The sequence below is a fragment of the Geotrypetes seraphini genome, chromosome 7, assembly GCF_902459505.1.
Source record: "Geotrypetes seraphini chromosome 7, aGeoSer1.1, whole genome shotgun sequence".
In the NCBI taxonomy this organism is placed as follows: domain Eukaryota; kingdom Metazoa; phylum Chordata; class Amphibia; order Gymnophiona; family Dermophiidae; genus Geotrypetes; species Geotrypetes seraphini.
The window spans coordinates 58,745,002-58,769,948 of NC_047090.1; the positions used below are offsets into that span (position 1 = coordinate 58,745,002).

Sequence of the window (24,947 nt, forward strand, 5' to 3'; positions counted from 1 at the left end):
TACTTTCATGGTATTTGGAGCTGCAAGGGGATTCAGGCCTTTTGGAAGGCGTTGGCCTCCTTTTTACAGGGCTTGTTACAAACATCTGTGCCAGTCTCGGTGCTACCTATGTTGTTTGCCCAATTCTCTTTCCTTTCCATGTATACTTCTTTTGAAAAATTATTTCTTAGTAAATGTTTTATTTTGGGGAAGAAATGTATTTTATGTTGCTGGCTTTCTCTTGAGCCCCCCTCCTTTTGGCAGTGGAGGAATCGACTACACGAACTTATGGGCTGGGAGGCCCGTTTAGCTTGTTCTTCCCGTCGCCGGAGCAGAGACTTTGTTCACACATGGACTCCGTATTTGAACATTTTGACCCCTGAAAGTCGTAGCCGCATATTAAATAGGCTCCATCTGTGAGTCAATGCCTTTCTTTCTCATTGCTGTTCCCTGCCTGAGAGTTGTATGTTCATTGGGGGGGGTGGGGGGGTGGGTGGGGGGTTCTCTCTGTCGGGTGGGGGTGGGGTTCGATCGTGGGGGACATCAGAGTCCAGTCCTCCGCGGATATGGTTGGGTGACATAATATAACATGTTTTTTTTTAACTGCTGTTGTACTTCCTGTTGTTATTGCTTAATAAAACAGATTTGAACATAAGAGACAAGTAAAAAGTCAAAGTGCTAGAGAGTTTCTTTTTACATGTGGCTTAGTGACAAACATGATATAAAAGGGAAAAAGGGAAAAGTTACAATATTTTAAGCAAGAAAAAACATAAAAGGATAAAACATAGGGAGGGGGGAAGTAATTTTAAAAGACAAGCACATTAGTTTAGTCGTTTAGTTATTAAAAGCGTCGTTAAATAAAAATGTTTTTAAAAGTTTTTAAAAAGAAATAAGGTCTTTTTCTTGTCTAATGTAAAGTGGTAAAGCATTCCAGGTTTGAGGAGCTAAGACAGAGAACATTTCATTTCTCCTTGTTCCCACAATTTTTAGGGATGGGACCGATAATAAACTTTGAGATGATGATCGAAGAGATCGAGATGAATGATACGGAGTGATCATTCTAGATAAAAATTGCGGTTCGTTAAATAATAGTATTTTAAATACCAGAAATGCTATTTTAAAGGTAATTCGATGATTAATGGGCAACCAATGAGACTTAATTAATAATGGTGTTACGTGGTCGTATTTTTGTGCTTGGTGAATAAGTTTTACTGTTGTATTTTGTATTATTTGAAGTCTCTTCTTTTCTTTTTGCGGTATATTAAATAATAGAGAGTTACAGTAATCTAATCTAGAAATGATCATAGAATGAATAAGTATATTGATGGATTTGGGTTCTAAGAAAGCTGAGATAGATCGAATCAGTCGGAGTTTATAAAAACAGGACTTAACAGTGTGACTGATGTGATCATGAAAAGAAAGGTTAGTGTCAATAATTACACCTAGAATTTTCAGCTTAGGTACTGATTCAATAGGGGTGTTATCAATTACAAATGAAGAAGTTGGAAGAATATCTTTTCTCCAAGTGAAGAACATAGATTGAGTTTTCTGTATGTTTAATGACAATTTATTAAGACTAAGCCAGTTTTTTATTGTGTCCAGTTTGATATTGATTGATTTAATTTCTTCATCATTTTCGGGGTCAAATGAGTGAAGAAGTTGAATATCATCAGCGTAGGAAAATGAGGTAAAGCCCAAAGATTGACAGATAGTAAGCAGAGGAGAAAGAAAGATGTTAAATAGAAGAGGTGACAGAATAGATCCCTGGGGAATTCCAAAAGATGAAGAATAAGAAGTAGAGTGATCATTTTTAATTATGACCGTGGAAGATCGATTAGAAAGAAAAGAAGCAAACCAATTTAAAACCTTTCCACCAATGCCGAAAGATTCCAAACGATTAAGTAAAAGAGCGTGATCGATAGTATCAAAAGCCGCAGATAGGTCTAAAGAAAATAGAGAAACCGATTTGTGATGATCTAAAAAATAATGAATATTAGTTATAAGGCCTAACAAAGAGTATTCTGTATTGTGGTGTTTACGAAATCCCATTTGATTAGGGTGCAGTACGTTTGTAGATTCGATAAAATCAGAAAGCTGTTCGAAAACCAGTTTTTCAGTGAGTTTTGCTAGGAAGGGTAAAGTAGAGATTGGGCGATAGTTGGATTCATCTTCACGATTAAGATTATGTTTTTTCAGTATCGGAGTAACTATAGCTTTTTTCCAGTTGGTAGGGACAGTGGCTGTAAGCAAACTATTTTTTATGAGTGAATGAATGAAGGGGCCAAAGCAAGCAAAAAATTTTTTCAGGTAAAATGGGGGGATTAGTTCAGAACGCGAACTTTTTATTTTAATTCTTTGGAATAATCCTTCTATGTCTTTTAAGGATGGGATTGTAAAATTTGTACATTGGGACATTGGTATGGAAGAATAAGAGTAACTGGATAAGGGCTCATTTAGATTGTTTACAGCAAAAGTTTTTCGTATGAGAGCAATTTTCTCACAAAAATAATCGGCCAAATCTTGAGCTTTGGGAACAGATTCCGAATTGTTATTATTATTTTTAAACTCTGGAGTTTAAATTTGAGAATAGAAAATAATTCCGAGCTATTTTTAGCCTTAAAGATTTTTTTAGAGTAAAAGTTTTTTTTTGCTTGATTAATTTTTGTTTTATAAAAGTGTGCCTGTTCTCTATATCGTTGAAGGTTTGTGGGTGTTTTAGATAGACGCCATTTTCTTTCTAGAGATCGGAGTTGTGTTTTTAAAACGGATAATTCATCTGAGTACCATGGGTTACGCAGTTTGCGGGAAGGAATAGTTTTTGAGATTGTAGGAGCTTTTTCATTCAAGAAAGATTCTAATGAGGAATTCCAGTAAAGTAATAGATCATCAATAGATTCAAAATTAGGGATGATTTTAGAGGAGCTGAAAAAAGGAGTAATATCATTAGTTTCTAACTTTGAGAGGTCTCTGAATGTAATATTGTTTAAAGGTTCAGAAGGATTTTTTATTTCTATAGGACGTGAGTAATGGCAATTGAAAGAGATGACGTAATGGTCTGACCATGGTACAGGGGAAATAAGGGGTACTGAATAGGATAAAAATTGGGATTTGGATGTAATAATCATATCAAGTGTATGCTTTGAAGAATGAGTAGGTTCCCTAATGTGAGTTACCAAATCTAAGTTCTTAATGAAATGTAACATGTCAGTTGTAAATGAATTATTAGGGTTATCAAAATGAATATTAAAGTCCCCCATAATAATGGGGCAAGTAGAAGCAGAACAAAAATCAAATAATAAATTATGAAGCGAGAGTAGCTTGGTATGGTCCAAAGTGAAGAGAGAGTAGCTTGGTATGGTCCAAAGGGGGGGGAATATAAAGTAAAAGGAGATCAATTTTTGGGTTCAGATTAATTTGAACATGTAAAAATTCGACAGCGGTGTTATTGATAGATTGATCATGAATCCTGACTAAATTTTTTTGAAAAATAATAGCTATACCACCGCCTTTGCGATTCTGGCGATGGTTCCAGTAATAATCAAAGTCGGGAGGGCAACAGTAAGACAAAAAAGCCTCATCGCCGGTTGTAAGCCATGTTTCTGTAATGCATAAAATCTGTAGGCCTTGATGGAGGATAACATCTTTCAGTAGGTGATGTTTGTTTCTGATAGATCTTGAGTTAATAAGGCCGATTTTTAGGGGTTCACTGTTAGGAGAAGAGTGTCTATAGTAGGAAGTAGGAGATTTTAATGTAAGATCATTTGAGCCCAAAGGTAAAGTTGGGATTGTAAGGATAGATTGTGGAAAGGATTTAGTAGGTTTATATGAAATAGGTCTAATGGGTCTATTTCCCCAATGTACTGGAATGTTGTTGTTAGCAGTAGACATAGTGTAAACTAAATTAGTATTATTGTGTGGGTTAAGAGTGTAGAAAAGCAAGACTGGAGTGCCGATAGTATTAAAAATTAGTAGCTTGTATGTGTGGCTAAGAAGAACTAAAAACGTTAAAAGTAAACTAAAGAAGCAAGCGCACTCGGAACGCGCACGAAGGAGCGAACAAAGGAGCAGGTTCTGCTCCTTTTGCGTGCGCCGCAGAGAGTCCCACTAAATAGGGCATGCGCTGACCTGGCGGGGGGGCGGAGTCTGGCGGGCCGCTGCTTTGCGGCGGCAGAGAAGCAATGAAGAAGGTAAACTAAAATAAAACAAGAAGTAACATAAAACTAAATGGTAAAAACAATAACACAGGATTAGCAGAAAGCAAACTTAAGCTCTAACAAGGTGCAGGTCAGTGTAAAGGTGCTGTAATTGCTGTACTCTCATTTAATAACATCCCTCCCATCATATAGTTGTACCTCGGGTTTCTGTTTCCCACATGTAATACTTTACATTTCTCAACGTTGAACTTAATCTGCCATCTCGTCGCCCATTCCCCTAGTTTGTTCAAGTCCCTTTGCAATTCTTCACAGCCCTCTTTAGTCCAAGCTCCACTAAATAGATTGGTTTCATCCGCAAATTTTATTATCTCACACTTCGTCCCTGTTTCTAGATCATTTATGAATATATTAAATAGCAGCAGCCCGAGCCCCGAGGGACCCCACTTGTGACTCTCCTCCAGTCCAAGTAGTGGCCCTTCACTCCTACCCTCTGTTTCCTACCCGCCAACCAGTTTCTGATCCATCTATGTATGTACTTACCATTAACAAGTGTTATCCGGGGACAGCAGGCAGATATTCTGGCTAAAACTAATTGCATGATTACCCCGGAAAAAGTATTTGCATGATTACGATTTCTACCTTACTTTCTGCAAGGTATCACCTACTATTTCTACTTCGGATAAATCTTTCCAGACTCTGTTGATCAGTCTTTATATAATGGATCTCTTAAGTAACTATCTGATTTGGTTCCTTATGTTCTTTTGGATCTGCTACAAAAGCAGGTCAGCTGATTCACTACATGTTATTCCTATTCCAGTCCTTATAAGGTCAAGTTTCAAGTTTAATAAGTATTTGATTAATCGCTTACTCAAATATTTAAGCGATGAACAAATCATTCAATTTACAGAAGTTAAAAAAGTTCCGTAGGGATGAGGATGACTATAAAAAAAAAAAAAAATTGTTTACCCCTGGTTGAATCCGGATTATCAGGTTGCCAGAGGAAAGCAGAGAAGAGTACAGGGCGTGGATTTTGACAGCGCTTCTGAAAGTACCGAGACCTTTGGGTCAGGAGATCATTTTTTAGGGGTTACTGCCCAAAGAAAAAACAGACAAGGGAGAGGCAGGTGAAGAAAACCACCAGAGCAGGATCGTCCAACCACTCGGTCCCAGAAGACAGGGACATAGTGGTTATTAGTCTTTCAGATCGAATTTTGATGGTTGTGATGCAAGGGGTTCTCCACAAGGGCTTATCTTTTGTGCCCTCAAGAAACACATCCGAGTCTTCATAGTAGAATTGATGTTGAAAGATTTTTTAGGTCTTTGCATTTGAGAGAATTCTTTGGGGACCCCTCAACGTCCGAACCTTCAGAAAACAGACCCACATTTAAAGTTAAATCCAAGTGGAATCCTCCCGTACCGATGGGTGCCTTTCTTCAAACCTTTAAAATTTGGTACTAAAACATTTAAATAGTTCAGTTTGATTAAAAAAAATGAGAGAGCAATATAACAAAAGAGGAGTATCGAGCTCTTCAAGATCTGAAATCGGACCAGGAGATAATTATTCACCGGGCTGATAAGGGGGGAGCAGTGGTGGTAATGAATAAATCTGATTATGAAGAAGAAATGCTACGGCAGCTCATGGTCACCACTGATTACCAAGAATTATCAAATGATCATAAGAACATAAGAAAAGCCTTCACCGGATCAGACCTAGGTCCATCCGGCGACCCGCACACGTGGAGGCCCAGTTAGGTGCTCCCTTATAGATCCTATACCAGAACTTCAAAAAACAATAAGAGAGTACACTCAGGAGACCCTGGACAGGTGACTATTAACAAAGAAGGAGGTGCAGTTTTGGAATGTACTTTACCCTAAAATACCAGTCATATCTTCTCTCAAAGATACATAAAACTTTAGAAAAGCCACCAGGGAGACCCATAGTATCAAGTCGGGGATCCCTGCTTGAACCTTTGTCTGTATTTGTAGATAATTTTTTGAGTCCCTTGGTTACCAAGAATTTTTCCTACATACACGATTCCATGGAATTCATGATTAAGTTGAAAGAAATAACGGGAGTTTCCAATATCACATATATGGCGTCATTAGATGTAAAGTCTCTTTACACAGTAATTCCTCAGGAGGAAGCTCTGTAAGTCATTCGAGAGGAACTTGATTCATGAGATCAGGATTGGCACGTACCATCAGAAGTAATTATGCGATTGACCGAGATGGCCATGAAGAATAATTTTTTCAAATATGGAGAACATTTTTTAAGCAAATATCCGGTGTGGCGATGAGGGCCACGATGGCCCCTTCAGTAGCCAATTTGTTTATGAAGGCTTTTGAACGTAATCCTTTTTTTTCCCCCCACATTAAACTATGGGGGCGTTTTATTGATGATATTTTTTTATTATGGTCAGGATCGGACCAGGAGTTGGAGGGATTTTTTGAGTGGTTAAATAACAGGCACCCAACCATAAAATTTAGCAAGGAGAAGAATGATACTACATTAGCCTTCCTTGACTTGAAAATTACTGAGATCTCTTTTGAAACAATGATGTACCAAAAACCAACAGACCGGAATACATTGCTTTTCTACACTAGCTGTCACCCTAAATTTCTGAAGGACAGCCTCCTGTGGTCCCAGTTTCTGTGCTACAGAAAGAATTGTTCAACTTTAGATGCCTATAAGAGACAGGCCAAACAATTACGTCAAAAACTGATCAACAGAGAGAACTATAAAAATGGCTTACACTAGGGCCAAACATGTGAATAGGGATTTATTGTTTGAAAATAGATCCACGAAAACAGAAGAATAGATTCCAACTTGTTTGCTCACTTTTGGTGGAGGGGTTGGAGAGATAGCATGGATCCTAAGGAAGCACTGGTCCATTGTGCAATTACATCCTACATTTGCCAGCAAAAGTTTGAGAATTGCATATAGCCGACAGTGGAATTTAAAAGAAGAGTTGTGACTGCAGAAAACATAGGCAGCCATACCAGATGCATCAAGTATAAGATGTGTGACTCTACCCTGGAGCTGAGTGGCAGCTTCGTACATCCGCAGATTAAAAAGGGATACAGGCTTCAACATCAAACTTCCTGTAACACTCCTTTGTGGTTTATGGAATCACATGCCCTTGTTTAAAATTATAAATTGGGCAAACATCAAGACCTTTTCGGGTACGAAGCAGCGAACACCAGAGTAGTTTGACTTGTTAACAGGATTGAAGAACCATTAGTTGAACACTTCAATATAGCTGGCCACAGCACCATGGATTTTCAGTGTTTCATCTTGGACCATGTGCCACCAATGCCAAGAGGAGGAGACGGATGATTGATTTTGCAAAAGAAAGAGCAAGAATGGATTTTCTGTTTACACTCTGAGGAACCCAAATGGGATGAACCAAAAAACTGAGTGGCATTTGTTTTTTTTAATAAATCCTCATTATGGGACTGCAGGACCTTTGTGATTTTTTTGACAGTGGCTGTGAACTGTGAGCAATTCTAAATGTTTGGCATGAGAATGAGGCTCCTGACTGGTTAGTCAGCTGTGAATGACGTCAGATGCTATAAATCTAACTGAGGCTGTCTTTGCTGCGGTGAGCGTGAAATTTATATGCCACAGTAAGCAGCAGTGTGGCTTGGAGAGTGTTAAACCTACTGTGTGAAATTTCTTCAGCTAATTCTTTCTATTTTTCTAGATATCGGTCCAAAGCCCTGACACAGCTTGAAGGCGAAACGGCGGCTAGCCTAACGTCGGCGAAAGAACCAGCAGAGATAGCAGGAGAGATACTTACCTGCATTTAACACTCAGCTTTCAACGAGCCCTGCCCTGCCCTGAAGTTTAAGTTAAGACTTTTGATTTTTTTCAGCACCATTTACTGACTATTCATTGTTTAAGATCTGTTTTCAGGGAGAGCAGGAGAGGGAGGGGAGCCAGTGAAGTTAATTCCCTTTCTATGCGATTGTTGAAGTTTCACAACGCATGGGGATCTGAGGCTCCCCCCCTTTCAAAACTAATGAAACACATTAAACTGTTAGGAGTTTCTCACAGCAGAACAACACTCCCGAAGGATTCTGCGTAAGATTTCTTTAAAGTTTTTTTGTGAGAAAGGTATTTTGCGAGAAAATTTATAATCTAGCCCAGGTCTTGGAAGAGCTGGACAACTTCTGTCACTGCCTGGTGTCCATCGGGATTTGGACAGAGCCCTGATTAAATCAATCATCGAAGTATGCGTATATATGAATCCCTGCCATCCACTATCACCACCTCGGTAAAGGTGTGAGGTGCTGTTGCCAACCCGAAAGGAAGTTCCAAGAATAAATAATGTTTTTCCAGCACATGGAACCTGAGGAACTTTGTGTTCCTGAAATATGGGAATATGTGAGTAAGCTTCTTATCAAGTACATTGTGGTTAGGAATTCCCTTGGCACCACCAATGCTATGACCAACACACGGTCTCCATCTGGAACCCAAGCACCTTTAGTGCTGCATTGACAGACTTCAGATTCAGGATTGGTCTTCAGTCGTCTGAGTCTTTCTTGTGCACAATAAAGTATATGAAGTATCTGCCCAATCCCGATTCTGCATCTGGCACAGGCTCTTCGGCTTAAATCCCAAAAGCCATTTTATCATCTCTTGGACTTTGACCGCCTTCTCTGGTCTTCCGGCTGAAGAATTCACAAAGAAATCCTGAAGAGAAACTGAGTTTGTAGTTCTCTGGAATAATGTCCAGCATGCACTGTCTGAAAAGATCTTCACCCCGGCCTCCCTGAACTCCAGGAGTCTCCCTCCTATTCAGGGTAGCACGGTGTAATTGGAACTTCTTAGGAGTGGTTGCTGAATGGAAACCTAATGCCTGAGCTCCTCGGGAGCCCCCAAACCTCTGTCTAAATCCAAAAAATCTCTGAGCAGAGAAGCCTAATGACTGGCGAGACTGTCTGCAGCCACGAAAAGAACCATGACTTAACCCCTCTGGGGCACATGGTCTATTGCCTGGTATCAATTTGCCACATTGGCCATAAGGACATCCAACCCTTTATCACAGAGTGTTTGTCCATTGAAATTAAGCCTGCTCAAAGTAGCTGTAGAGGCAGAATCTGGCACCCATTGTCTGATCCAAAGCTTTCTACAGGTAGAGATAGAATAACCAGACACTTTACGCATGACCATGAACACATTATTTAGAGGTCTGCTACATCAGTGGTTCTCAACCCTGTCCTGGGGACCCCCCAGCCAGTCGGATTTTCAAGATATCCCTAATGAATATGCATGAAAGAGATTTGCATACCTGTCACTTCCATTATATGCAAATCTCTCTCATGCATATTCATTAGGGATATCTTGAAAACCCGACTGGCTGGGGGGTCCCCAGGACAGGGTTGAGAACCACTGTGCTACATAATCAACTCATGAAAATACCACTGGGGTTAAGTGCTCTCCTTCGAAGCCGGAGCCTTGCGCAGCAAATTATGGCAGGCACACACCATAAGGAAAGCTTCCACTGTCGTTCTCAGACCCAAAGTTAAAGCTTCACTAAGAAGTGGCATATTCATTATTTGCACTACCAGCAAATCCACCATATGTGGCACAAATAACTGCTGGAACTCAAAAAGCCATTGGGTACACTTTTGCCGTAGCTGTGGCATACCTAAGTGGGGCCTCTGGGGGTTCCAACTGCTCCGTTAGTATCATCGTGATCTTTGGATGCGAAGGAAAAAATGTGGACTGGGTCTTAGAACTGCTCATAAGAAAGATTTGTGCCATGGAAGCCTCAGACAGTTCCAAACTTAACATCCTTAGAGATACTATAATGAATTCCATTAAGTCTGCCAGTTTAGATAGTCTGCACACTGTTGGTTCCTCTACCTCAGGGGTCTCAAAATCCCTCCTTGAGGGCCGCAATCCAGTCGGGTTTCAGGATTTCCCCAATGAATAGGCATGAGATCTATGTGCATGCACTGCTTTCAATGCATATTCATTGGGGAAATACTAAAAACCCGACTGGATTGCGGCCCTCAAGGAGGGACTTTGATATCCCTGCTCTACTGGTCCAGGGCTACCATAGACTTTGGTTGGTAGTGCCCACTTGTGACCCGGAATCCTCTAAACATGAAGATTCACTTTTTGGGAGCAAAGTAATCGAACCCGAGCCCTAGTTAGCACAGTCATTTTCCGACTGGATCTCTGGTTCCTGTGAAATACCTTTCTGTGATGAACCAGTGCTCTGTAAGGAAAACACCCCCTAAACAGTACTTCAAGGCTCTGCAGACAACTCTGAATACATCATATAAACTTCCAATATTATACTCACAAAATCAGAGTCAAATCCCTGAACTGATCTTCTAAGGACCTCCCCAGGGACATTCCTTGCCTCTTCATGTGTTCTAAGGCATCTGCACATTTGCGTGTCACTGACAACAAGTTGCAATTTGAGAACTCTAGGAGGGATTTTTTAACCTAAAATATGAGCTTCCTGCGACTGAGACCCTGGAGGGACCAGAGGGGGCTAAGCCCAAAGTGACCCCCCCACATGCCTCATAGCACATGTGGCACATGGGCACTCCTTAGCCGGCCATCCAAGACAAAACTGGCATGATACAGGGATAAAAAGGCCTAGGGAGTCCATATAAATCGATTATTTGTAAAACTGTTTATATGGCAGATAGAGGCTTTTGAAAAAAAAAATAAAAAATAAAAAACTCAGGAAATCCAAGATGGCTGACGCAGTCATGTTTTGGTGCAAAACATGAGAGCTAGATGAAAGTTTCAAAAACTCAGAAAAAATAGGCTTTTGGAGATGAGAGGCCCATACATGAAGCCCCAGAGACCTTCAAATCATCCATTTTTGAACCATCCCGAAGTCTCCCATAGATAATAATAGACTGTACTCACAGATCTATCTGCCTGGTACCATGCCTGCATCAGTCCAGACTGCAGCTGAAGAAGATTTTTGCTTCAGACAATTTTATTTATTTATTTAGATTTCTATCCCGTTCTCCTGGGATCTCAGAATGGGTTACAATTGAACATTCACAATAAAATTATAGGACAAAATTACAGAAGCATATAAAATCCTCAAGAAGCCTGTCTCTTCAGGCTGCCTTTTAGACAGGCTCTGAGAGCCTGAAACACTCAAACCCACTAGCTCCTCGTGCATCTTAAGGAGAAGGGGGTGGGAATGCAGCTGGCACCTGCTACAGTCCTCTGGACCAACACAGGGCCACTCGGCCTGTGCTCAAGTGCCTGATAATTCAGGGGCGAGCTGAGCTTTAAGGGAAACACACCTCGAGCTATCCTAAATGTTAGTGCAGGCCAGCTAGGTAGGTGCTCTGTAAAAGGGTTGCTCCTCCAGGTACAGCCCTCTGAACTAGAGACTGTATCTTCTCCCAGGCAGAACCTCTGGGGCACCATGAAGTCTCAAAGTTTGGACTGAAAACCCGAAAATAACTCAAATGCAGAGCAGAAGAAAAGACACCTTCTCAACTAGCTTGCAGAAGGAAAAACTGAGGTGATGGGGACTGCCCACTGACACAAGGAGGCAGAGCTGAAAAGCTGTAGATGATTTCTTCTGTAAAAACTCAAGGGCAGAGGTGAATAACCACCGGTAAAGACTCATGTTCCTATTGCACTGGAATTATTGTTCACTTGCCAGAGGACAGGCAGAATGAAAAGCTGGGTGATGCTGAGCCTGAAAAGAAGGTTGAAAACATCGAGTGCTACACTTGGAGGAGGAAGATTAAGCCTAGGTAGGAGTCAATTTATGAGCAAGGAATTCTGTTTTAAAAAATATTACAAATAAAGAATAAATATTTACAAAATTGTGCACAGAATTTCTCCACAATTCACAGGCTGCTGCAGCTTTTTATTTTAATATAATTTAAACCAAGTCTAATGTTAAACACATTAAATCTTATTCCAGATAATCACTCACTTCTTTGAGAAAAAGGCATCATCCTCTTTTACTTCATTAACTACTGCTTTTGGAGGTTCCTCACTTTCTTCATCTCCATCTGTACCTGTAAGTTGAAAAACAAAATACACCAAGTTACAAAATTAAGATGTTTTCTACAGACACATTTAAACAATGAGCCCTTTTTCTTCATGGTTTGTGTCTACTCACCTACGTCATTTCCTGAATATTTGCTAAGTTCAAAAATTTTCCTATAACCACAGAATTTACAACCTACTTGTGTATAGGCAAAAGTAAAAATTAGGTTCTTACCTGTTAATTTACTTTCTTTTAGCCTCTCCAGACCAGCACAGGTTAATCTTACAAGTGGGTATATATCTCATCATAACTAGCAGTTGGAGACTGAGACAAAACTGTGGAACTGTACATATCATGTGACCCTTCCCTAATTACCTCAGTCTGCCGAATAGCCAAGCAGAACTAAGAAATATTAACAGAAAACAAACAGGTCTCTGAACAGGAGTATGAACAAATAAAAAAACAGGAACGCTATTGGAAAATGCAAAGGAACAAATGCAAAGAGCATAGGTCTCCACAGCTCGCCAGCTACGCCAGCCAAGCCAAAGCCGTTGTTCTTAATCTCCCCGGCCCTAGAAAAATACTAGAAACTAACCAAAAAGTGAAAATCTGCAAGCAAGAACACAACAATAGACAGGGTTGGGTCCTATGCTGGTCTGGAGAGGCTAAAAGAAAGTAAATTAGCAGGTAAGAACCTAATTTCTCCTTCTTTAACAACTCTCCAGACCAGCATAGGTTAATCTTATAAGCGGGATATACCAAAGCAGTCCCCATCATGGGTGGGACCCAGAAAAGCCAACACCAGAACACGCTCACTGAACACCACGTCCCGACGCACTTGAACGTCCATACAGTAGTGTCTGACAAAGGAATATAGAGAAGACTAGACCTCCGCCTTACAAATATCCACTGGAGGCACCAGCGAAGACTCAGCCCAAGAAGCTGCCTGACCCCAAGTGGAATGAGCTTTGAGAAATTCCAGAGCAGTCTTTTTCTGAAGAAGATAAGTGGAAGAAATAGTCTCCTTGATCCAGCGTGCAATGGTAGACTTGGAAGCGCCATCCCCCCTACGAGAACCCACTGGAAGGGCAAAAAGATGATCTGATTTCCTGATCTCCTGTGTCCTCCACAAGTAGGCGTGAAGGACCCAACCAACATCCAATTTCCGCAACTGTTTCTATTCAGAACCTGTCCGACAACCGAGGACCAGACTGATTGACATGAAAAGGAGAAACTATCTTTAGTAGAAAGGAAGGAACAGGCCTCAACACTACACGCTCCGTAGAAAATTCGAAGAAGGAAGGGAGACCTACAAGAGAGAGCCTGCAGCTCCGAAACATGTCTAGCAGAAGTAATAGCCACCAAAAAGACTGCCTTAAAAGTAAGGTCCTTCAATGAACAGGAACCCAAAGGCTCAAATGGGGGGCGCAGAAGGCCAGACAGGAACAGATTCAAATCCTAAAAGGGAACGGATGGTCGCACGGGAGGCTTGAGCAACTTGGTTGCCTGCAAGAAGCGAACGACATCAGGAATGGCAGTAAGACGCTGACCCCGTAATAAACCCATGAAAGGCTGAAAGGGCCGCAAGCCGAACCTGGAGAGAAGACCAAGCCAGGCCCCTGTCCAGGCCATCCTGCAAGAACTCTAAGATGCTAGGCAGGGAAGCGCGAAAAGAAACCACTCCTCACGCCGTACACCACTCCTCAAATATACGCCAAACTCACACATAAGCCCGAGAAGTGGAAAGTCTGCGGGACCCCAAGAGAGTGGAGATCACTATCTGAATACCCCTTCTTACCTAGGCATTTCCTTTCAAGAGCCAAGCCATAAGACAAAAGGGACTCGGACTGAACATGGGAACTGAGTCAGAAGATCAGGTGAAAGAGGCAGAGGAAGAGGATCCGACACCAGATGCCTCACCAGATCCACATACTATGGCTGTCTGGGTCAATCCGGAGCCACCAGAACCACCAGGCCCAGATGATGAACAATGCAGAGAAGAACTCTGCCCACTAATGGCCACGGAGGGAACACGTACAACAGTACCTCCGTTGGCCATGGTTGAACCAGAACATCTAGACCCTCGGCCTGACCATCTCTGCTACGACTGAAGATACGGGGTGTTTTGGCGTTGACCCCTGTGGCCATCAAGTCCATTAGGGGCTGACCCCAAGACTGCACTATCAACTGAAAGGCCACATAGCTTAGACACCACTCTCCGGGATCTAACATGTGACGACTGAGGAAGTCCACTTGAATATTCTCTACTCCGGCTATGTGGGAGGCCGAGATGTCCTGAAGATGTGCCTCTGCCCAGAGCATGAGCAGAGCCATCTCCTGCGCCACCAGAGTGCTCTTGGTGCCTCCCCCCGATGACTGACACAGGCCACCGCTGTGGCATTGTCTGACAGAACCAGGACCGATTTGCCCGTCAAGAAAGAGTTGAAGGCTAACAGTGCCAGACGGTTGGCTCTGATCTCCAGAACATTGATCGACCAGGATGCCTCCTCTGTGGACCAGGTGCCCTGAGCTGAGTGACCTAGACACCGAGTTCCCCAACCAAGAAGACTGGCATCCGTGAGAAGCACTGTCCACTGTGGCTGACCCAGACTCATTCCTTGAACAAGATGGGAGGTCTGGAGCCACCAACGAAGACCGGAACGAGCCAAGCCCCTATGAGGAACAGGGTGATCTAGACTGAGGCTCTGGGGTGACCATCTCCTAAGCAGAGCATACTGAAGAGGAGCATGTGTGCCCAAGCCCACCTCACCACATCGTGGGAAACTGCCATTGACCCTAAGACTTGGAAGAAATCCTGCACCCGAGTACACCGAGAAGCCATAATCAGGCAAATTTGAGAGTGTAACTTGCTTACCCAGGCCTCTGGAAGGAAGACCTTCCCCAAGATACTCCAGGTGCTGCGAAAGGGCCAACCGGCTCTTGGCAAAGTTGACAATTCATCCCAGCGACTGCAGGAACTCCACCACCCAAGCCGTGACCCGGGTGCTCTCCTGGAAGGATTTCACGCAAATCAACCAGTCATCCAGGTAAGGATGCACCAGAATGCCCTCTGTTCGCAAGGCCGCCACGACAACCACCATAACCTTGGTGAACGTCCAGGGAACTGTGGCCAGACCAAAAGGGAGCGCACAAAACTGAAAGTGCTGGCCCAAGATCGCAAAACGAAGGAAGCACTGATGAGAGGTCCGGATTAGAATGTGCAAGTAGGCCTCTGTCAGGTTGAGAGAGTGTAGAAACTCTCCCGGCTGAACTGCCAGAATCACCGATCGCAGTGTCTTCATGACGGAACTCTGAGAGCCTTATTAGAGAATGATACGGGGAGCGATCCCCGCAGAGAGCCGCGGTTTGGCTGCGGGCTATGGAGACTCCATAGCCAAATCGCCGCAGACACGGGGACAAAAGTTTTCACCGCCCGCAAAAACGGTGAAAAGATTTGTCCCCGCAGGCAAATGTACCCCCTTCTATGTACCGCTATTTACCTTGTCTTCACCGTGAGTCTTTGGTTCGGGACCGGGTGTCAGATTTTTTCCGGCGGCCATGTTTGTCTCCGCCATGTGGTCTGTCTCCTCAACTCTCTACCCGACTTGCACGTTGCCGCATTGACTCCGCCCCCTAATATACAGGCTCTTCATTGGTCAGTTCTTTTTGCTCAAAGAAGAGGACCAATCGCTACTGCCACACCTGATATTTAATGGGTTGTAGTGCAGCAGTAGCGATTGGATTTCGGAGCCAAGCCCAGGATTTGAATTTTGTTTGCAGTCGCTGCCTCAATTGGATTCACTCGTTTCACTGGGAGGAGCTGAAAGCCTGAAAACTTCGTCAGGTACAAGTAAGTGTTCTCCCCGGCTGATTTAGGTGACAACCCAGCTAATCCTGCTGCTGCCGCCGATGCTCCTTCCTGGGCTAGCTCGCCGCCGAAAATTTTGTTTGACGCCTGCCTTTTTTTGCCAGCATGCTTTACTTGCTTTGGGCCTTCCTCGTTGCCGGATCCTGCCTACTTTCTGTTTCCGCGAAGGCAGGACCCGGCAGCGAGGAAGGCCCGAAGCAAGTAAAAGCAGCAAGTTGTAAGCTTCCCTCCGCGCCGGGGCTCTATCGTGTGCGTGCCGGCTTCCCTTCTCTTCCCCCCCCCCCCCCCCCCCCCGGGACGCTACTTCTGGTTTCGGAGGGAAGAGAAGGGAAGCCAGCACGCACACAATAGAGCCCCGGAGGAAAGCTTACAACTTGCTGCTTTTACTTGCTTCGGGCCTTCCTCGCTGCCGGGTCCTGCCTTCGCGGAAACAGAAAGTAGGCAGGTCCCGGCAACGAGGAAGGCCCGAAGCAAGTAAAAGCAGCAAGTATAGTGGTATACCATTTGAGAAAAAAAAAACGCACGGACGTCGGACCTGATTCTGCTTGCTCTCGCCACAGACACGGACCGACACGGACCTCAGATTTTTAAGGCGGTACGGGTTTAGATCCGCGAAGTCCGTATTTTACCCCTTCCCCAACCTTGGTGCTTATTGTGGTCAGCCAGGAAGAATGAAATCAAAAAAGTTAGAGTTTAGTCAAGCTGTGATTTGAACTTTATAGGCTTTTTTTTTTTTTTCATCCTTTAACTGGCAGGCAGAAGGATGCTCCATTTATTAATCTTGCAAAGTCTGATACAGGAAAAGCTAGAAGTGCATCAGGATTTAAGGAGCTTGGGGTGTGCAAATCTACTTAATGCAGAGATTACAGTAAAACAAAATCACTTTTCTATTTCACTGCAGCTCTATGAGGTTCTTTTGCCCTTAGCTATAGTCAAATGATGGATAGGAATATGTTTATTTCATTTAAGTTAAGGGAAAACAATATTTTTTCTGAGTATCCTTTAAATAATGGTTCACAAATTAATTCAGCCTGTTTTAAGGCTGGGTTTTGTTTTTCATATTATTGCTTCTGTTTTTATAATTCTTAAAAAATAAGGGGCAATTCTCCAAGTGGGTTCTTCCTCGTAGGCACCCTGAGACTGTACAGGGAACGCCTATTCTATAGCAGTAAATGGGCTCCCAGGTTCCATTACAGAATGGTAGCATTTAGCCTTAGATTCAGGCGCCTTACAGTTAAAGCAGCCATAGAGCATGTCCACTTGTGGGAGAAATGATTTTATTTCCAGAGATTGTGGATGATTTGTTGTTCATCCACGGGTTAAAAAATAAGAACAATTAAAAGTACAGGTTGTGTTTTGTTTTTGTATAGTTAACTAAGTTGTAAAGTTGTAAAGAATGTTTCCTTTATACGTTAATAAAGATAAGTATATAAAATCATACCTGTTTGAGGCTTTTATGCATGCTGCGGTGACGGGGAGGTGAATGAGATGGCAGTGGCGGTGAAAGGGAATGGCGGTGACGGGGCGGTGCAGAGGATAGTCGGCCGGGGACGGGGACAAATTTTTTCCCCGTGTCATTCTCTAAGCCTTATTGACCCCCTTGAAATTTAAGATGGGCTGAAAAGTCCCCTTTTTCTTGGGCACCAAAAAGTAAATCAAGTACCTGCCTGTGCCCGACTCTTGAGGGGGCACTGGAACCACAGCTCTGAGATCTAGTAATCTTTGAATGGTTTGGCGAAAAGCCTGCTTCTTCCACTTGGCTTGACAAGAAGCTAGAAATGATATGGCAAGGAATGGGCACACTCTAGAGCATAACCATCCCAAATCACCTCCAAGACCCACTGATCGGAAATGATCTCTGACCATTTGTGAGAAAACTCGCGCAGCCGGCCACCCACCAGAACCAGAGGGGGCACTGGCAAGGAGTCATTGGGCAGGAAGGCTGCAAGGGAAGCGGCGGGGGGGTTCCCAGCCCCCGACGGGCTCCCTGAAAGGACTGCATGAGGTGAAAGAAACGCCCCCAGGAAAACCCAGAAGACAGGACGGTAGCAGCCCCACGCCCAGGGCAAAACCCGAGGAAATCCCTCAGACGTCCCCTAGCAATGCCTCCTCTAACTAGTGGGCACGGTCCTCAGGCAGGCGGGGCACCTTAGAGTCTGCTAAAGTCTGAACCAACTTATCTAAATCCTATCCAAACAAAATAGACCCCCGAAAGGGAAATTTTGTGAGTTTAGTCTTGGATGTCACATCCGCCAAACAAGCGCAACCATAAGATACGACGCACAGCCACCCCAAAAGACAGACTTGGCAGAGGACTGCACCAAGTCATAGAGGGTGGAGAGGAATGAGGCCGCCATTTCAATCTTTGTGACCTCTTGATCCACCAAGGACCAATCAACAGACTCACGGTCAAGAATACGTTCAGCCCACCAAAACATGGCACGAGCCATGAGCCCCCCACAAATAGCTGCTAGACCCCCAAGGCAGAGACATTAAGATTCTGTTAAGGAGAACCTCCAATTTACGCTCCTCAGAATCACGTAAAGCAGAACCGCCCTCTACGGGCAGTCTGCCATTTTGAAATATCCGAGACTACCGCATCTACCACTGGCGACTTCAAGATTGTATCCCATCCCGGGGGTGGATAGGGTTAATGAGCAATGGACCGCGAAAACCAAAACAGCTCCTCTGGCGTATTCCACTGCGCCAGAAGTCACAGTTACTTACCGTAACAGGTGTTATCCAGGGACAGCAGGCATATATTCTCACATGTGGGTGACGTCATCTACGGAGCCCCGATGCGGACAGCTTTTTCAAGCAAACTTGATTGAAGATTTAAGTTTGCTCTGCTGCTCCACGCATGCATGCCTTCCTGCTTCGCTAGAGGGCGCATCCCCTCCTCGTGGTCTCCAGTTCACCTAACCAGCAAAGAAGCCAACCTCGGGGAGGCGGGCGGGTTGTGAGAATATATGCCTGCTGTCCCTGGATAACACCTGTTACGGTAAGTAACTGTGCTTTATCCCAGGACAAGCAGGCATGATATTCTCACATGTGGGTGACCTCCAAGCTAACTGAAAAGGGATGGAGGGAAGTTGGCAATTTAAGCAAATAGATTACGCAATACCAATTGGCCAAAACGGCCATCGCTCCTGGATAATGTATCCAGGCAGTAGTGGGAGGTGAAAGTATGAACCGAAGACCACGTGGCAGCCTTGCAGATTTCCTCAATGGGTGTGGACCGGAGGAAAGCTACGGAGGCTGCCATCGCTCGGACCTTATGTCCCGTTACTCGACCATGCAGCGCGAGACCAGCCTGAGCGTAGCAAAAAGAAATACAAGCAGCCAACCAGTTGGACAAGGTGCGCTTGGAAACTGGGCGACCCAGCCGATTAGGGTCGAAAGACAAAAACAATTGTGGGACTGTCCGATGAGACTGAGTGCGTTGGAGGTAAAAGGCCAACGCTCTCTTACAGTCAAGCGTGTGCAGCGCCGTCTCTCCGGGGTGAGAGTGGGGCTTGGGGAAAAATACTGGCAAAACGATGGACTGGTTGAGATGAAAATCAGACACCACTTTAGGCAAGAACTTAGGGTGAGTGCGGAGGACCACCTTGTCATGATGGAATACAGTGAAAGGTGGGTCCGCCACCAGAGCTTGTAGCTCACTAACCCACCGAGCGGAAGTGAGTGCAAGCAGGAAGATCACCTTCCAAGTGAGGATTTTCAGATGGCATTTGTCTAACGGCTCAAATGGAGGTTTCATGAGTTGAGCCAGAACCACATTAAGGTCCCAAACCACCGGGAGAGGTTTGAGAGGAGGGTGGACATTCAAAAGACCTTTCATGAAACGAGAAACTAAGGGATGGAGTGAAAGGGCTTTTCCTTCCAGGGGTTGATGAAAGGCAGCAATCGCACTGAGGTGTACCCGAATGGAGTTGGTCTTCAGGCCGGAGTGAGATAGATGAAGCAAATACTCCAGGACCAAGGAGACGGGGACCAACACCGGGTCCTGGCTGTGCGAGGAGCACCAGGACGAGAATCTGGTCCACTTTTGGGAATAGCAGGTTCTAGTCGAGGCCTTCCTCGAGGCTTCCAATATTTCCTTGACTGATTGCGACACAGGGAGAGAAGTCAGAGGGAGAGAAACCAAGCATTCAGATGAAGAGACTGAAGATTGGGATGTAGCAGCGAACCCATGTCTCTGCGATAGCAGAGAGGGAAACAGAGGCAGAAGCAGCGGATCTCTGGTACTGAGTTGAAGTAGGAGGGAAAACCAAGGCTGGCGTGGCCACCGAGGAGCAATCAAGATCATAGTGGCTCGCACCAGTTTGAGATGGACCAGCGTCCGCAGAATCAGAGGAAAAGGCGGAAACGCGTATAGAAACCTTCCCTCCCAATCTAGGAGGAAGGCGTCGGCCTCGAGGCGGTCCGGGGAGTACATCCGGGAGCAGAAGTGAGGGAGTTTGTGATTGAGGGGGGAGGCGAACAGATCTATCTGAGGAGTCCCCCACTTCTCGAACACCTGTCGTAAGGTTTGAGCGTGCAGTGACCACTCGTGTGGCTGGAGGAGGCGGCTGAGTCTGTCTGTCAGACAGTTCCGCTCTCCTTGTATGTACACCGCTCGAAGGAAGATGTTGTTGGAGATTGCCCACTTCCAGAAATGCAGGGCTTCCCGACAGAGGGATCGAGACCCTGTCCCCCCTTGCTTGTTTACGTAGTACATTGCCACCTGGTTGTCGGTTCGGACGAGAACCACCTGGTCGTGGAGCAGATGTTGAAAAGCCACAGCGGCGAGATAGATGGCCCCGAAGCTCCAGCACGTTGATGTGGCAGCAGCGGTCCTCTGTTGACCACATCCCCTGAGTGCGTAGGCCATCCAGGTGAGCTCCCCAAATGTACTCCGACGAATCCGTGGTGAGTACCTTGCTGTGTGGAGGGGCGAGAAAAAGTAAACCTTTGGACAGATTTGAAGAGTCGGCCCACCAGAGGAGCGATCGTTGCAAGGAAGGAGTCACTGTCACGGGACTGTCGATTGGGTCCCGGTCCTGACGCCATTGGGAGGCCAGGGTCCATTGAGGAATCCTCAGGTGGAGGCGGGCGAAGGGTATGACATGGGCGGTAGAGGCCATGTGGCCCAGAAGAGTCATCATCTGCCGAACTGATACCGAGGTCAGCAGCGAAATCCTTCGACTCAGACTTACTAACGCCTCTTGATGTGGAGGGAGAAGGAAGGAGTGGAGGCGAACCGTATCCAGCACGGCCCCGATGAACTGTAAGGACTGAGAGGGGCGCAGCTGGGATTTTGGGAAGTTTACCTCGAACCCCAGACCCTGGAGGTAAATAATAGTCTGTCGGGTCGCTGAGATAACCCCCTCCCTGGACGGGGCTTTGATCAGCCAGTCGTCCAGGTAGGGGAATACCTGGAAGCCCTGAGAGCGTAAGGCAGCTGCGACCACCACGAGGCACTTCGTGAAGACTTGGGGTGACGATGCCAGGCCAAAGGGGAGGACTCGGTATTGTAGGTGCAGGTCCCCCACCTGAAAGCGCAGGAACCTTCGGTGAGCGGGGTGCACTAGAACATGTGTGTAGGCTTCCTTCAGATCAAGGGAGCAGAGCCAATCGCCCTCGTTGACGAGAGGGTAGAGAATCGGTAGGGAAAGCATCCGGAACTTTTCCCGCACCAGAAATTTGTTGAGTCGCCTCAAGTCTAGAATTGGGCGCAGGTCTCCCGTCTTCTTCGGTACCAGGAAGTAACGGGAGTAGAACCCTTTCCCCTGTTGGTCGGGGGGAACCACCTCCACTGCCCGTAGGTGAAGCAGTTCTCGAGCTTCTGAGAGAAGGAGGGGTAACTGAGTTCAGTTGGGAGGGCACACCCTTGGAGGGCTGTCTGGAGGATTTTCCCGAAGGTTGAGAGAGTATCCTGATGAGATCACGCCAAGGACCCATGCGTCCGACGTGACTTGTTCCCAGCGCGGGTAGAAGGCTCTGAGGCGCCCCCCGATGGGAAGGAGGCCTGGGGTTGTGGCGGAGGGGGCCAGCCCCCATCCGCTTATCCCGTCAAAAGGACGGGGATGGTTTGGCGGTCGCAGGCGGCTGGGACTTGGGCAGAGCCCGATGGTGATCTTGCGGGCGTCGGGGTTGGGGCCGTGAGAAGGCAGGGGTAGATTTTTGAGGGTAGCGGCGTGGAGGGGCCCTGAACGGCCTGGATGCTGGCAGTTTAGGCTTTTGCCGAACGAGGGAGGCAAACGAGCGTTCGTGTTCCGAAAGGCGTTTCGTAGCTGCCTCGATAGTGTCATCAAAAAGTTCTTTGCCCACACAGGGGAGGTTAGCCAACCGGTCCTGTAAGTTGGGGTCCATGTCGACAAGGCGTAACCAGGCTAGGCGGCGCATGGCGATAGCGAAGGCTGCCACTCTGGAGGAAAGTTCGAAGCCATCATAGGCCGCGTGGAACAAATGGAGGCGTAGATTGGAGAAAACCTCCAGGAGCAGGTCAAAGGCTCCTTGGGGGGAGGCCGGCAGGTCGGTCGCAAAGGCTCCCATCAGTCCAATGAGATGTTTCAGGTAGGACGTGAAGGTGAAAGTGTAACTTTGCACCCTAGAGGCCATCATAGAGTTCTGATACACTTTCCTGCCGAACTTGTCAAGGGTCCGACCCTCTCGACCTGGGGGGACCGCCGCTGAGACCCGGGAGGGGTGAGCCTTTTCTAGGGAAGATTCTACCAACAGCGACTGGTGGAAGAGCTGCGGTTGCTCAAACCCCGGGTATGGTACTGTACGGTATTTGGACTCCATTTTGGAGGGGACATCTGTTACCATATAGGGGGTCTCCAGATTCCTGAAGAAAGCCTGTTGGAGTACCGGATTGGGCGGTAAGCGAAGGGACTCTCTGGGCGGTGACGGCAAATCTAGCTCCGCCAGGTACTCTTTAGAGTATCTTGAGTCGGACTGGAGGTCTAAGTCCAGAGCGTGGCCCATGTCCTGGACAAAGTGAGTGAAGGAGGGGCGGGACGTTCCCGGGGCCCCGTGTGGGGACGGTGAACGAGACCTCCGTGGGGCGGAGAAGGACGGGGAGGCTTCCCTCGAGTATCGAGGTTCATGCTCCGACCCGCGCTCCGAGACCGGGGAAACACTGTGGCAGTGTTCCGGGGTCGAGGACCTACGTCGTCTCGAGGAGCCCCTCGGAGACGATGCCGGGGTACGGGGTACCGATCGATGTCGAATAGGTGACCTCGACCCGGACACCCTCGGCGAAAGCCTGGAACCTCGGTTCGGAGCCCCGGTCCGAGGGGGAGTTAGGAGGATGTGAGGGTTGGAGAGTGATAACTAGGTCACCTTCAACTGTCCTGCACAAGGCGTCTGTGAACGGCCTCGTAGTGTGGGAGAACTCCGGGCCTTCTTAGAGGTACAGCGGTTTGAGGTTTCGGTCGTTTTAGCGCGACGCTTTGCCCCGCGGCAATCCGTGGAGGGAGAGCGTCTCGGGCGCCTCGGCGAGGAATCCGAGGAGGATGGGATGCGGTGAAGCTGGCGCACTTTGCCCCGAGGGGGCTCGACGCGAGGCTCAGGCTGGTCCGGCGCACGCGGGGTCGAGGTCGGGGCCGGTTGTAGATGGGCCAGCGCAGCGGACAGCTCCGATGAGATCATCGCCCAGAGCAGGTCCTGGAAAACGGGCACGGACAGCATCGAAGGCATGTCCTATACCTCGGTGCACTCCACCGGGGGCGACCTCGTATCAGAGTATTCCCGTGTGGTGGAGGCACGGTCCGAAGGCTTGGAAGGCTTCGCCGGGGCTGAAAGCATGGGACTTCTACCATGCGTCGCCGGTGTCCCCGAGGCTGGCTTCTTCGCCGGTGCAGAACCTGAAGAAGGAAGAGGAGACTTACCCGGAGCCGAGGCTTTTTGCTGTCCCGAGGACTTCGGGGTCGAGTCTCGAGGTGGTGCCGAGGAATTCGGGGCCGAGGTCAAGGCCGGGGCCGACCTCGAGGCCGAGGTAGTGGGTTGGTCAGCGGTGAAAAGATCCGCCATGCGGGCTTTCTTCGATGGGGGGCCCGGTTCTGAAAAGTAGCGCACTGGGGGCAGGAGTTGGTTGGATGGGCGGCCCCCAGGCAGAGGATGCACCGGCGATGCGGGTCTGTGATGGAAAGAAGCCGCTCGCACCGGGTGCACTTTTTAAAGCCAGTTAGAGACCGGGACATAGAAAATGAAACTGGCCGCGGCTCAAGTAGCCATGCGGCCGCGGCGGCCCGGAAGCCTCTGGGTCGGTCAAAACGAAGCAGGAACAGGAAAAAAATGCGCACAGCGACTTAATCGAAAAAACAAGAAAAAATCGCGGTGCTAGAAGGCAGTTGGGGCAGAGCCTAGAAAAAACGACTTCTAGGCTCAGTGGAAAAATTTGAACTGGAGACTACGAGGAGGGGATGCGCCCTCTAGTGGAGCAGGAAGGCACGCATGCGTGGAGCAGCAGAGCAAACTTAAATCTTCAATCAAGTTTGCTTGAAAAAGCTGTCCGCATCGGGGCTCCGTAGATGACGTCACCCACATGTGAGAATATCATGCCTGCTTGTCCTGGGATAATATCCCGACTATCCTGATCAAGTTTCAAGTTTATTAATTTTTAATATACCGACCACCTACGGGAATCTAGCCGGTTTACAATAAAATATTAAAATAAGAATAATACTAGTAGGGAATAAGTTTAAAGAGAGGAAGGGAAGTGTACATTGAAGACATTGACAAGACGAACTGGAAAGTGATGATAAAGAAAAGAAGGGAGGGGGGTAAAGTTACATTATTAGAGGTTAAAAAAATAAAAAAATAAAAAAAAGATTGAAAGGAAATGGAAGGGAAAGGGATAAAGCACTGGGGATGGGATCGCTTCTTAAAAGCGGTTGGCTGATTTGAAGATGAGAAGGATCAAGAGCAGTAGAATGCATCTTGAAATAAGAATGTTTTTAAATT

At 46.4% G+C, this 24,947-nt stretch overlaps 1 protein-coding gene across 2 annotated transcripts in view; it reads right to left on the reverse strand.

Moving 5' to 3' along the window:
• The window catches only part of NUP50 (nucleoporin 50), a 220,834-nt gene that overhangs the window by 71,403 nt on the left and 124,484 nt on the right, over positions 1-24,947 (reverse strand). For both annotated transcript variants that reach the window (XM_033951872.1, XM_033951873.1), the window contains one exon: positions 12,071-12,155. In XM_033951872.1, the coding sequence (XP_033807763.1) occupies positions 12,071-12,155 (85 nt within the window). The remainder of the gene's footprint in view (positions 1-12,070; positions 12,156-24,947) is intronic.